Source organism: Salvelinus namaycush, chromosome 42, assembly GCF_016432855.1.
Source record: "Salvelinus namaycush isolate Seneca chromosome 42, SaNama_1.0, whole genome shotgun sequence".
NCBI classification, from domain to species: domain Eukaryota; kingdom Metazoa; phylum Chordata; class Actinopteri; order Salmoniformes; family Salmonidae; genus Salvelinus; species Salvelinus namaycush.
In genome coordinates this window covers 12,654,532-12,669,827 of record NC_052348.1, presented here as the reverse complement: position 1 = coordinate 12,669,827, position 15,296 = coordinate 12,654,532, and the positions used below count along the sequence as shown (strand labels likewise).

General features: G+C 41.5%; 1 protein-coding gene across 1 annotated transcript; it reads left to right on the top strand.

Moving 5' to 3' along the window:
* The first annotated feature begins 2,457 nt into the window (after positions 1–2,457).
* pou4f2 (POU class 4 homeobox 2) lies at positions 2,458–5,556 on the top strand. Its single transcript, XM_038982017.1, has 2 exons — positions 2,458–2,715; positions 3,026–5,556. The coding sequence occupies exons 1-2, from the start codon at positions 2,503–2,505 to the stop codon at positions 3,953–3,955; spliced, it is 1,143 nt and encodes a 380-aa protein (XP_038837945.1). The 5' UTR covers positions 2,458–2,502; the 3' UTR covers positions 3,956–5,556.
* Positions 5,557–15,296: the final 9,740 nt, after the last annotated feature.

Sequence of the window (15,296 nt, the reverse complement as noted above, 5' to 3'; positions counted from 1 at the left end):
GACATATTAAATGTCTATGTGCATCAAAATCTTACCGAAAAGGCACTGACAACTGTGCGCTAACAAAGAGAGCCATCGTGTTGTGTGTGCTCGAGACAAGTGCAGCTTCGCGTCATCGTCTGTAGCAGAGCGTGCAGCAGGGTTTTTGCATGCTATATTCATGGACCAACATCTGTCCTCTCAGCGTTAAATTGCTTTATTGACTTCAGCATAGGCGGTGCACTAAAATTGATCACAGCATATTATCAGAGATAGGAATCTTAGTTATTATATTTGGGTGGTTTTGCGAGGATAATTTGAGAGCTTGTTGAGGTGCTGGCTCTCCAGTGTTTCCAATATGCAGGCATTCCCTTACAGTAAAAACACATTGTCTGGATATAATATGATTCTTTACAATACAATAGCATAGTTGTTTGAAAAATAACCATAGTAGCTTTGACTATACTATAGTACTGTAGCTGTTTTTATGAACGGGGTATCAGTTTATTCACAGATACTGATAGATAGGCTACAGAAATAGGTATTTAACGAATAGCATTTAAACATGTGAAGAAAAAAAATAAAAACAAGAGTGCCAACTATTTAGCCCACAACTACCGTTCAACACAACCGCTTTCCCTCTCAACTTAAATTAAATTCTTATTTTCAAGCTCAATGATCATCACACTACTATAACCAAAATACACTCAGAGGTGTGACTTTGTAACCAGAGACGAAATGCTATATATGCAGACAGATTCCAGATTCTGTGATTTTTTTTAGGTATAGGTCTTACCGTTATATTTTCCATATGGGTATTCAATCACCATCTTATATCAATTAACCCATCCAATGGACTTCAACATATTAAACAAATTAGACAAGCCTTGTTAATTAGAATATGATTAAAGGTTTTTAATTATATCACTGATGAAGTAGCCTAATTAGTATAAAGATATGATAATAGCCCGCTGCGACAAGTATATAATTGTATTGGGTTTGCAATTAAATCCTAAAGACTTTTAAAGAATCCACTTTCCACTGTCATTGATCAAATATTTCACACACGACGCTCGTCCATGCACCACTGACATAAAAATTCACAATATGACTGTTGAGTTAACCCATATAGCTCGTCTATTGATTATTTCCATTGCTAATCTCCAAACGAATAAATTCGTCAAGGTGAATTACGCACATACATACACAAGATAACGCGGGAGCAGGTCACTTATTGAAAAGCTGTTTCACATAGCCCTAAATCAATTTTAAATCTAGTAATCTTATCTTTTCCCCGACCCCTAATTTGTTTAAAGATGTTCCTACTGTCTTCAATTTGCCTATGCTGCCATAATGAAATGATAGTCAAGCATTTAACTTAGATTTATCTTGCCCCAACAGGGATGTCGCTTCATGGAGCTGTCCAAGGTACTTTCCTCATATCCATCCCTAGAAGGACTTTCCTATTTCCTCTATTGCCTAATTCGTATCTTTAAACTGTACTCCACTTTGACATTTTTTAGAATTAAACGGCACAATATGAAGAAATAATAGTGGAAATGGCTCGGCTATATTTGGTTATTTTTCCTCTTTCCATGTGGATCCAAAATAAATTCGACGAAGAAGGACACAATGCTGGCTGGAGAGCTGTTTGAAATGAATGCCTTGTCGCAGACTGCCCATGCGCAGAGTCCCCAGCGGCAGTGTGGCTAATGAAGAATAATAAATCATGAAAGGTTTTTCAGGTACAGCCGAGAGAGTGTAAGAGGAGAGGGGGTGAGTGAGAGAGAGAGGGGGGAGAGAGAGAACGAAAGAGCGAGCGAGAGAGAGTGTGTGAAAGAGAGGCGCAGAGAGAGAGAGAGAGACACAGCCTGCCCTTCGCCTCAGAGCAGAGGCAGATCGAGTCCCCGCAGCATTGAACGTAGTCGAGGTATCGAGACTGTCACCGGTATCTCTTAATTACAGTAAATTGTGAAACGGAAACTTAGCAGAAAAAAGATAAACGAATGAGACAATCTTTTTACGCGCGGTTGTGTTTTGGAAATCCGTACCAGGAGGAGAGAAAACAACTTTTCTTTTTTTCCCGTTGCATAATCTTGGAGGAGCTCTCCAAAACAACGACACATCCACGGCGACCAAAATAAGACTATTGGAGGACGAAATTTAGAGAAAGAACGAACGAGTAATATTAACATTGTTTTTTTGTCATCGCACCACAGCCCATAGCGGAAGAGGTTAACCAGGGCGCAGGCGACATTCGATTGCATGGCGCGTGCGACAACTCCTCTCCAGCAAAACTACGGCGCGCGGCCATACCTCCATACACAGGGCTAGGTAATAATATATGCGCCAACAACTAGAGAATTGGATGTTCATCTTTCCATATTGTAGCAGCTACAGTTACAGTATATAAGACAGTGTCTTTAGATTCCCGGAGAGGCAACACTGGGCTTCAACTCCAATCGAAGAGGCGGAGTCTTAACTTATTAAAAGGAACTTGCCGAGACTCGGACGCCTGCAAACATGATGATGATGTCTCTGAACAGCAAGCAGGCATTCGCCATGGCCCACGCCAGCTTGCCCGAGCCCAAGTATTCCTTGCATTCCTCCTCGTCCTCCACGTTGACTTCGAATGCGCCCTCCTCGTGCTCGTCTTCCCGACACAGTAGCACCATCATCAGCAGCGGCGGAGGCAACTCGGAGGCGATGCGCCGAGGATGTCTCCCAACCCCACCGGTACGTATTCTGCATAATTACCGCTTAAAGGCACATTTTGACAGCCCCCTTTTTTTCTTGATGTTTTTTTCATGTCTGCACAGCAAATCACCCAGCACCTCCATTTTTCCCTTCCTCTCCCCAACTTATGTATTCAGTCGGGTTTGCCTTACGTATTAATTTTGATGACCTGGGATGTTGCATGTGTCTTGTTTTGTGTGTTCTTTTTTAGGATTTTTTTTCTCATCTCATTCAGGAAATGTTTTAAACCGCGGAGTGGAGTGAGAATTCCCTGCTGACAGTTATGTGTGCATTCTATTTGCAATTGCAGAGCAATATATTCGGAGGCTTGGATGAGAGTTTGTTGGCCCGCGCTGAAGCTCTGGCGGCGGTGGATATTGCCTCGCAGACCAAGAGCCACCACCATCCTCCACACCACAGTCCCTTCAAGCCGGACGCGACCTACCACACCATGAACACTCTCCCCTGCACCTCCTCATCGTCTTCTTCCTCGGTGCCTATTTCTCACCCTTCAGCCCTTACCGGCCACGGTCACCACCACCATCATCACCATCACCACCACCACCAACCCCACCAGGCGCTGGAGGGCGACCTGCTGGACCACATCACCCCAGGACTGGCTCTCGGGTCCATGGCAGGGCCAGACGGCTCCGCAACTGCGCACCCTGCTCACATGGCGGGCATGAACCACATGCACCAGGCAGCCCTCAACATGGCTCATGCCCACGGGCTACCATCCCACATGGGCTGCATGAGCGACGTGGACGCCGATCCCAGGGACTTAGAAGCCTTCGCTGAGAGGTTTAAACAGAGACGGATCAAACTCGGCGTGACCCAGGCGGATGTAGGGGGAGCTTTGGCCAACCTGAAGATTCCTGGCGTGGGCTCCCTCAGCCAGAGTACCATCTGCCGATTCGAGTCCCTCACCCTCTCCCACAACAACATGATAGCTTTGAAGCCCATTCTACAGGCATGGCTGGAAGAAGCCGAGAAATCACACCGGGAGAAACTCAACAAACCCGAGCTATATAACGGCGGAGAGAAGAAGCGGAAGCGCACGTCGATAGCAGCACCGGAAAAGCGATCACTGGAAGCTTACTTCGCCATTCAGCCGCGTCCTTCCTCAGAGAAAATCGCTGCTATAGCAGAGAAACTGGACCTCAAAAAGAACGTGGTGCGGGTCTGGTTTTGCAACCAACGGCAGAAACAGAAACGAATGAAATATTCTGCATGCGTCTGACTCTGAACACTCGCTCTAAAAAAAAAACTAAAAAAAACAATCAACCTACGTTGAGAGACTGAACACTGTTTAGAGACGATTTGTATTATATTTCTTATCACACACTTTTTCAATCATCAATGACTTGTGCTTTGAACAACCCGAATAATTCATATACATTCAAAATGACTGAGCTCAAACCACTACTGCTGTCACGTCTTATTCGCAACAGAAGGGATGTGGAGTCATGTACAGGAGCATTTGAACAGAGCAAGTAAGACCTCTGTTTTTTCTCCACTTAGACCTACTATTCTTCACCCTTTTATGTCAGTTAAGTATTATAGGCTTTAATCACACGTATTTTTTTGGTTTATGATATTGGTTCATTTATCATCGCCTACAATATTGAACGTACTGAAAATAACAGTTATTTACCATGGGAAGATAGGCCTACAGTATTTTGACACAGCACTTGGTCGGTGCCTATTGGCCTAGTATTGGTGTGTTTATATTTTTGTGGTAAGGCTACATTTTCCCTCTGAGTTTATTATTATGACGATGCAGTCTGGCATTAATTCCGGGTCCATGAGGGGAAATAGGGCAGTACAGTAAGCGCTTGCTGGGTCTTGGAAGCTATTATTAGAGTACTGCCAAACAACGCCGTGTAAATGATTAATTTAGCGGTCACGTGACCTTCATTTTGTGTCCCATGTAATTAATTCTACCTATTTCGTTTTAAAGTGTGATGAAAAGCTGAAAGATGAAGAAACGTGGTAAGATATAAAGCAAAGACCCAGAGTTTAGGCCCTAATCGAGCAACACTGTTTATACAATATAGCTGGTGTAGGGGTTATTTTTTTATTGCATAAACATCGATCTGGTTGTAGATGGGCCTATAGAAATAGTGGATCAAATGTATGCATTTGATTGGGGTTTACAATTGGCAAATATGATTGTTTTACTACCGTTTGCAATAGGGCTACGTTTGTTTTTGCCAGCCAACGTGGGTCTGTTTCTTATGAACTATTTATTAGATGAGGCCATGTTTACATCATTATATATTTATTGGGATTCCCCCTCCTCTTCCTCCTCCCTCGTTTTGCTTGAGAAAAGCTCATTCTGGCAGCAAGTGAAACGTGTTTTCGTATAGGGAAATGACAGCTAAATCTAGACCTATAGTCACGAATTTCATATCGTTTCTGCTAAACGTTCGAGATGGTACAATCGAGAGATATATGCGATAGTATTCTCTTTTTTAATTATTTTTATGTATGTTATTTTCCTGGTTATTTATTTGTATAAATATGCGCATCATTATGAAGTCGTTGCTTGTTAAATTCACCTTGTTTCGTAATGTTTTCTTATTGAGAAAATAACCGTTTCATGGAAGTATACGTGTAAAATGTAAATATTTAATTGGAACCAGTCGCACATAATTATATCCGTACAGGTTTTGCTGTATTGCTGTTTTAGCTGAGGTACCTTCTTTCTGTAATGTCTGTTGCTTTTGGATTCCTGGTCGAATTATTTTTGTATTTATTTATTACATTAATGTATCTTTAAGTTATTTAATAATTGAATTGCAATATGTGTTTCATTAAAGAACAAATTTTAACATTTTATTGGACGTTTTGAATGAGTGTATTTGTGTAGGCCCAATTCTTGGAAAGAGCGAAATGCTTGTATACTGCATCTGCGTATTGCAATGCATGGTCAATCTAATTTAAAGACTCAAATTGAATTGAGAAATATATATCCTTCAAGCATCAATGCAATGATCATCCTTAGATGTAGGCCTATGTCATTAAAGGATTTATGTTAGAGCTAAATCTGTCTTTTATGCTGAAAGGTGCAAAGATAGACCATCAAGCATCAATAGATTCTATTTTTACATATCCAATTTCTCTACAAATTCCAGAAAAATCCCATTACTGTCCCACCATGCACTGTAAAAAAGACACGTGCTTTTTTCTACTGACTGGCTGCCAGCTCGCTCTTGCAGCTCGCGGTAGCCTACCTGAGAACAAATGCTAATATTCTATTAGAGTCTAATCATGGAGTCTATAGAGAACTGGATAGGTCCCTCGAGCGCAGCCCTGCCAGATGTCAGCCCGCCAGAAAAACAGCCTCGCCTGCCAATGTGCCCGTCTCTATTTAAATACACAGTCAAACACTGCTCCGGTGCGAGGCATGATGTGGCTTTGAAGCAGGCTAGGCTACACCTTGGTTTGCACGCGGGGTTCAGCCTAGATAAAAAAAAAAAATCAACATTTTGAATAGAGTGTAATTTCTAAAGCACCGTTCATGTCAGGCCGATGGGGGCTTGGCTGCATGGCTGGTTTTGGCTAGATAGTGTGCTTACGTCAAAATTGACTTTTCGTATAGCAGGCTAGGAGAATTTACGCGGCAGGTTATTGGAGAATTAACAAAGAAGGTTAGGACAATTAGGTTAAGGTTAGGAAAATGATGAGGGTTAGGACAAGCCTAAAATGCCCCAAAAAAAGTTTATGTCAATTTGACATAAGCTTTACCTAATGTAGACATGACCTGTGTGGCTTGCTGACTGTCTGCTTGGAACGTTTGAACGTTGTATGGGGTTTTCAGTTCTGCAGCTTTCAGCACCATGGATAGCTCCCATGCTACCTGAGGGAGAGAGGAGAGGAGAAGGGAGCCAGCCGCCTCCGATTTGCACTTCTGAAATCTGTCCTCCACATTTTAAAGAGAGTATTTATAGCAGCAGAATGTATTTGCATGTGATTATTTTTGATAAATCTAATTTGATTATAAATTGTAATTGAAACAGTGAGGGGAATGCAGTGTAGGGTAGGCTATACTAATAAATATTATAATACAAATAATGCTGCAAATGAAACATTTCTTATTAGTGCATTCCATCAATTAATTAGGAAAGGGATTCAGTAGCCTACTGATATGCAAAGTTCCACCTTTTGCTTGCTGTGAAACCGGAAGTGCATTATCTGGCAACAACATTGGGCCGATGTTGGTGTATAGTCTAGTTGGTGAAAATATGATTGGTACACCTCTCTATTAGGCTACTTTGTGTCTATAACTTTGGCATCTCAACATTTCTAAAACCAATTTAATCCCTTGCCAGCCTGAAATGACCACATGATGACGTCAGAGTTCTAACCAGGCCTATGGCTGTGTTTCGGTCATCTTTGGAATGGCCCGCATGGCCATGGCAGAATATATTTATTTATTTCTAAACAGAGATTTACAAGAATACTTGGTTTATTTCTACCAAATATAAGAACTTTCACCGGATATATAAATTAGTGACACAATTATGTGTTACCAGCTATGACAATAAACGAACCGTTATTTTATTGTATTCCGTAATATAACCATTTGCTCCAAGATAAAAGCATATACTTTTTCCACTTGTCTCTTAAATGTATAAAAGGCTTAAACACAAAATCAAAGCGGCTTAAAACACCACGATTACAGCAATTGATTAATAATATCAAAACGAGCTGTTATTAACGAGACAGTCTTGATGTTTCATCAATTAAAAGATGCTCCTGGTGAGCGATTCTAATTTCCCCTAAATGAGCCATTCACTTAATACGCTAATAAGAGCGAATTATTAAATTACACATCGAATTATGAAAAGCAGATAATTATGAGGCGCAAGCGAGAAGTATAGGGCTAAGTAGTCATTAGCTATCGCTGTTAATTACTCAGCGTTGGTCAGGGAGGGCTGCAGAGAGAAAGTCTCATCGGGAATTGAAATTAACTTAATGCAGCGAGTCTCGCTGCTTGACACCAGCCCAGCGTGTGTTTAGTGCACTGACTGCACACTGGAAATATGGCAGCTACCTCTACAGCTAGACAGACTATTCCCCAGTTTTACTTTCCAATATATAGGTGCGAACAAATCTATTGGGATTATTTGCTAGCGAATCAATCCATGCAGCACTATCCGCACTGACAACACACACAGAGAAAATAAACGCGCGCGCACAGACACACACACACACACACACACACACACACACACACACACACACACACACACACACACACACACACACACACACACACACACACACACACACACACACACACACACACACACACACGAACATTTTGCCTTAACATATCTCAACCAAGCCAAGCAGTTTACCTAGGCTATGTTGCTTCTGTTCCATACATTGAGACATGGCACCAATACACTGTGGTCGCTACATTCAAAAAGGGCAGCAGTGTTTCCCTTTGTTATAATTAGGCCTTCTGTTTTATTTTTCTCCTTTCCCCTGAACATTTCCCCCCTTTCACAGGGATGCTGATGAAATTTTAATGAAGCCGGGGACTGTCTGAGCTCCGCCTGGGGAGCTGCGAATAGAATATTTTAACTGTACATTTACACCAAGTGTCTTCCTTCAAAGATGCGACTGAGATCTGGAATTAGAGGAAACACAAGGTCAGAAATCCACCGCGAGACACTGTAACCCTTTATTTAGCATTGGTGGCGCTCAACTACACTGCATTTCGCCAACATATCGCACATTGCCCCTGTACTGTCATCGCGCCATGGCTCTTTGAATAAGACGCGCGTTTAATATGGTCGCCAATCTCCATGTGATTCTAGATTTGTAGTTGTTGATACAATATTAATGAATTATCACTGGTGATTAGTCTGTGAAGTGTTTTACAGAGGCTAATCAATGGAGTTGCATTAAGAAGGAGAAAATACTTGGGTGCGCATTACTCCTTTCACACGTGTAAACGGGTGAGTATAGACTACACTGTCAGCTGATAGGATGCGTGTGTTGTTTTGAAAGTGCAGGACAAGTTATTTGGTGTGATTGAAAAATAAACGTTCACTTACAGACGCCTGACCCCCTCCCCTCTCTCTCTCTCTCACACACACACACAACACACACAACACACACACACACACACACACACACACACACACACACACACACACACACACACACACACACACACACACACACACACACACACACACACACACACACACACACACACACACACACACACCTCTTGACCTCTCAGGCACCGCTCTCACTCCTCGCCTCATGCACGCGCCATGCACTCTCACTATCCCGCTCTTCTGCCTATGTATCGTGCTATCTATTCAGAGCATGCCATCCCATTAGCTCAAAAGTGTACTCTCCGACGACAATTCGTTGAATTCTGCAGATTTCATTCAAATTAAATAGGCAACGAAATGATTGGCGTGGCCAAACTTCTAAGTATTTCAGTGGTATTATGTAAACATATTTCACTCTTGCATTTTACGGGCTACATTTGAACACGTAGGCCTCCCAAGAGGGCTTAATTATTTCTTATTAAATGCTATACCACAGCTATTTAAAGCTATTTAATGCCCTGCTCATTTTTCCCATGGCAGGTGACGAAGGGCCATTTAATGTTTTGGACAGGGACAACTCAATTATGGCTTGTATCCGTCATGAAACACGAGACGTGTGAATAGGGCCTTCGCCATAATTATAACATTGACTACTTTGTATGCATTATCTTCATTAACTCCATTATCTCCATTATCTCGATGTTAAATGTATGCATGATCTAAATGAAGTGTTTTCCACCTATTATGTAAAGCTAACAAAGAGGAGAGGTGTGGATGGAATAGGCTAACCTGCAGCGGGGGACATGCATATGTTGACATGAGAATAATGTGAATAATTCGTTATCTTATATGTTCTTATGTGGTTTTCTTTCATATATTTACATATTAATGATTTAAATACTAGTAAGTGAACGTCAGCGGTGGGGCAGTGGGAAAACATATTCCAAGAGTTCCAGTCTTATTAAATGTTGCTGTTCATCTCTGTAAATTGCTAATCAAATATAGTCAAGTTATCATTGTTACTCATTGTGTATTTATTCCTCGTGTTATTATTTTTCTATTTTTCTATTATTTCTCTATTATCTTTCTCTCTGTATTGTTGGAAAGGGCCCGTAAGTAAGCACTTCACTGTTAGTCTACACATTTTGTTTACGAAGCATGTAACAAATAAAATTCGATTTGATTTGAAATATGCCAATTAAGTTGTAAACTGCTTATTCAATTCAAATGGTCAAACCGTCTGAAAGGATGGATGTTGCACACATGCGCAGCACCATTTCGTCATTAAATATTTATCCGATTGATTTTATTTCAATAAATGGTGCTATCTTCGCTTGATTTCTGTAAGGGTTGTTACAGTACATGTTTTACGTTAAGCATCTACAGCACGGCTAATAACACCAGCGTTATTATACAATTAACACGTTACAATGAGATTTCGGTAATTATTTCCAAATAATCTCCAAAGCCTATATGACGATAGAGATACATGGACCTTAACGAGTTGAACAGTGTTGAGTGCAAACTGTAATTAAAGCTTGAGTTTACTCTTAATGAACTCTTAATGGGTGTAATGCTTTATTATCAATGTCATTTAAATGCCTCCGATTGCAACCCTTTAAACGATGTGCAGGGGCCAGGCCCCTGGGCCTACCAGTAGGCTATATGCAAGACTACGTAATGCAATGAAGTATACCTTAGTCCCAAGGTTCGAAACATGATTTAAAAAAATCGTCCGAGACACAAAACAATAACATATTTTTGAGAATGTAAAAAATAATAAGCCACAATTTTCATCACATTTCAGGTGAGGCCTAGGCCTATGGCGCATGTTTTAGGTACGAATAAGTTCAATTGAGGGCATGCATGATGACCCTATCAGGTATTTTCCAATATATGTTTTCTAATGCCCCTATCTCCAAACTCATCGAGTGCTCTCCCCCAACAGATTATGCCCCATTTTTCAAACGGATGGCGTCAAAATGGGCCCAATGCCATTAAATATTAAACAACCTAGGATGGGCATGCACGTTTATGAACAGTTAAGTGTCTTTCGTGCATCCCCCCCCCCCCCCCCCCCCCCCCCCTCTCTCACAACCCTCTCTCTCTCTCCTTTCTACATTGCGAAAGCCATTTAACGCATAGAGAGAGATTCGCTCATTTTCAGAGGCTGTTGCACCGTTCCGAATGAGTAAGTTGTTGTAAAGATTGGGCATCGGGTCTAATGAGAAGGTGGTATAGCTGTCTGCTGGATGTGTGTTCATTGAGCTCTGACAGCCGCGTGCTCTGTTGCAGATCTATTAATCATATCCACAAGGAGTGCCAGCCAGCCCAGGCTCTTTCTCTTTCTCTCCCCCATCTCTCTCTCTCTCTCTCTCTCTCTCTCTCTCTCTCTCTCTCTCTCTCTCTCTCTCTCTCTGTCTCTCTCTCTCTCTCTCTCTCTCTCTCTCTCTCTCTCTCTCTCTCTCTCTCTCTCTCTCTCTCTCTCTCTCTCTCTCTCTCTCTCTCTCTCTCTCTCTCTCTCTCTCTCTCTCTCTCTCTCTCTCTCTCTCTGTCTCTCTGTCTCTCTGTCTCTCTCTCTCTCTCTCTCTCTCTCTCTCTCTCTCTCTCTCTCTCTCTCTCTCTCTCTCTCTCTCTCTCTCTCTCTCTCTCTCTCTCTCTCTCTCTCTCTCTCTCTCTCCCCAACTCCCTCCCCTCCTCTCTCTCACCCCGGCTTTCAGTTTATACAGAGCAGAATCATTTACATAAAGTCCTTAAGGCAAATAACTGTTGGGGGCTCTAATTTATATCTGATCGAAAATTAGCCGTCATTATGCGCGCCATTAGCCATGTCTTTAATGTGCTTCTAAGCACCATTTGTCAAGTAGCTTGTTAATATCCTTCAAGTCTTTAAAGTTGAGAGATCGAGCTCATTAAAGACTGTGGCACTACTGTGCTATTGATGCTGTTGAATACAACGTTGCACAGAGAGCTGGGACTACTATTTTAAAGGTATTCTTTACTAGTGTTGTCACAAATGTATTTGCTAAAAATCCAGATGGGCTACGTTATGTTTTTACGCATGACTGGGAAATGGAGAGGTATGGGCCAACACGCCTGTGTCCCATTGATTTTCTATTTTCGAATTTCTAGCCAATAACTAGCCTATCAGATTCTAGATGAATAAATCTAGGCCTATGCCAACAGCTCACATGATGATAATAGTCAGTCAAATGCAACTTGGCTGCGAGTAAAAACCTAATTATTCAGCAGAAGAACTTCTTCCTATTCATAAAAATGGTGTGGTCTCTGTTGGTAAAAATCAATTGATAAAGAAATGACACATGGAGTGAGACAAACACTGCTACTGTGGTATGACATTAGTAAGAAAGAGGTCAGTGTTTTCTACTGGTCACGCTCTGTAGCACTCAGAATCATAATTAGGGACGCACGTCTTTCTCCATCGCCTGTGGGCGCCACTCCGCGAGTTATGGCGTTTTATTATTGGTCCGAAACTCCTGGTGCCTCCCCCCCCCTCTCTCTCTCCCCCTCTCTCTCCCTCTCCCTCCCTCCCTGAACGGATTCCTCCAGGCTAAAGCAATAAAGAGAGTAATTAGAATGCAAAGGTGTATGTCCCAAATTGCACCCTATTCCCTACACAGTGCACTACTTTTGACTAGTGCTCACAGGGCCCTGGTTTAAAAGTAGTGCACTATATAGGGCATATGATGCCATTTGGGACGTAACACAGATGTAAATAAAGGGAATGGGACAGTGGTGAAGGATGAGGCGTCTAGGTCAGGCACTCATCAAAAACCCAGTTGGTAGCAAATGACACCGAGCGGTGCGCGGTGCCAGAGGCCCGGGGCTACGGCTGCCAAACCACAGGCTCCATGGACTAAATTAGAGTGGCTCAATGGCGATGCATCTCAAACAACCACCGCCAATGAGGATAAACACACATACGTACAGTATACGTGGGTTAAACCTAACACCATGTAATATGCATGTACATGTTGTAGAGACTGCATTTGATAGCATGTGCTGTCATTAGGCCTTTAAACTATGCGGCAGAAATCACATACACGGAATCCATTTTAATTGATACCCACATTAATGGTCCCACATCCATTTGAGGTGTGTATAGAGGGTCATGTTTGAGTCTCTTGGCAAATGATATTTCACTTCGCCTCATCCCCACGGCCAATGAATTGTTTGATACCACAAAAGAGGCCTTTCAATAGCTGTTGATTGAATAGCAGGCTAAACAAGAGTGATTTGATATTATAATAACAGATCAGATTGGCTCAGCACAAGAAATAAAGGACAGGTAATAAAGTTTTATATAAACATAAAACACTACACACTTGAGATTACAGGCATGGAGAGGAGAGGAGGGCGTCTGCTAATTACAATATTTGCATTATTAAAAATACATTAACTACAGGAATGTCATCATATTTAATGAGCACATGAACCATTACATAATTGTTAGTGAACTTTTTTGGTGCTGAAGTGACTCATTCAATAGGCTGTATTATATTGAAGGGGATACTATAAAGGTTTAGGAGACTGAAATATGCCTCCCTATAATAAACAATATATGCCAGCCTGTAAACCAATTTTCAAATATAAAGAGCTAATTTGAACGACGACTACAAAGATGTCGCTTTTGACAGGGATGAGGTCAAATTCATTTTGACAGGGATGAGGTCAAATTCATTTTGACAGGGATGAGGTCAAATTCATTTTGACAGGGATGAGGTCAAATTCATTTTGACATTCAATTCATGAATTCAAAAAATCCTTGCATTTAATTCTTTCCCCCAGAAATGACTGAATTTAAACGGAATGATTTAGCCTAGATTAGACCATTGAAATGACAAAGTGAGGAGGAATAAAATCCCATTCCAATAACATTATGAAGAATTACACAAACCAGACAGTTATGCAGCTATAGACAGTTATAAATCCACACAATGCAAGGGTTAAGGGTGTATAGTTAACCCACACTACCTTCATCCTTTCATGTGATTGGAGCCTGCCCAGAAAGGCAGCAGTATGACCTATGGGACTACAACTGATCAAGGCAGAGTATATTTCAAACAGAAGGAAAAGCACCATGTAACGAGAACTGAACTCAATGGAGGCCACTGCATTGTGCAGATAGGATGCCATTGGAAAGTGAAGACTACCCCCCACACACACACACACACACACACACACACACACACACACACACACACACACACACACACACACACACACACACACACACACGTAACAAGTACAGTAGGCCACTAAAGTGCTTTGCTGGGTTCTCTCTGATCTCTGGATGTTAATGAGACAGTCACTGGAGGTTTGCCTGGTTTCCTGCACACAGTGCTTCTATCTCTCACCTCCTCTACTCCCCCTTTATCTGCTCCACTCGATCGGTGGGAAAGCCAAATCACAGCACTGGAACTGTGCTGACTCCATAACAGAGCGCAGTGAAAAAGACATTGTTCACTATGCAGAGTTCATTTTTTTACGCCAGATAGTGCGATAGCGAGAGAGATAGCGATATTTGTCAGATAGCAGATATTTGGCCTGAACTGTCGGTTGAGGGACGAGAGTCACGCAGGAGTGATACCTTCTGACATAAGACAATGACCCGAGTTAGGAAAATTATTGCCTGTATTACCTGCAAATGAAATAAATATCTATATCATTCCAAAAAAAATGTATTCATTATTCATACTTTTAACAGTATTGTTATTGTTATAATTGTAATTGTTATTATACAAAAAAATGCAATAGTTATGATAAAGCCAATGGATTTGTTGAAGTTGGCATGACAAGTAAGCACTAGTCGAGGCTGTGCATGGGTCTGACTGGAACAACTACACTGAGTGTACAAAACATTAAGAACACCTTCCTCATATTGAGTTGTGTCAAGTTGGCTGGATGTCCTTTGGGTACACAAGAATGGTCAGCCAGCAGCGTGTGCCTACCATAACCGTTCAATTTAATCTTATGTCTTGCCCATTCACCTTCTGAATGGCACACACACACAATCCATGTCTCAATTGTCTCAAGGCTTAAAAATCCTTCTTTAACCTGTCTCCTCCCCTTGAAGTGGATTTAACAAGTGACCTCAATAAGGGATTATAGATTTCACCTGGATTCACCTGGTCAGTCATGGAAAGAGCAGGTGTACATAATGTTTTATACACTCAGTGCATAAAGGTTAGCTCACCCTAGATTATTGATCCCAGAGCCATGGCTCTGATTGGTCCGACTAGCTGCCAGTCATTCAGGCTAAGACTGTCATAGAGATCCCCTTACAAATAAATAAAATAAATAAATAAATAAAAATAACAACCATGAACAAATCACATGAGGAAAAAAAATCACTTGCCATTTTTACATTAGTCACACAAGTGTGGTTTCTGGACACGTGTGAAGTTTCACATGTTCATTTTTCATGTGTTTTTCCCTTATGTGAAAAAATAATCATATGACGCAAAACACATCATCATG

Bases quoted from the DNA above. Each gene is read 5' to 3' on its own strand.
- pou4f2 (XM_038982017.1), top strand. From the start codon at position 2,503: ATGATGATGATGTCTCTGAACAGCAAGCAGGCATTCGCCATGGCCCAC. The intron at 2,716-3,025 runs GTACGTATTCTG...TTGCAATTGCAG, and splicing joins GATGTCTCCCAACCCCACCG to AGCAATATATTCGGAGGCTT.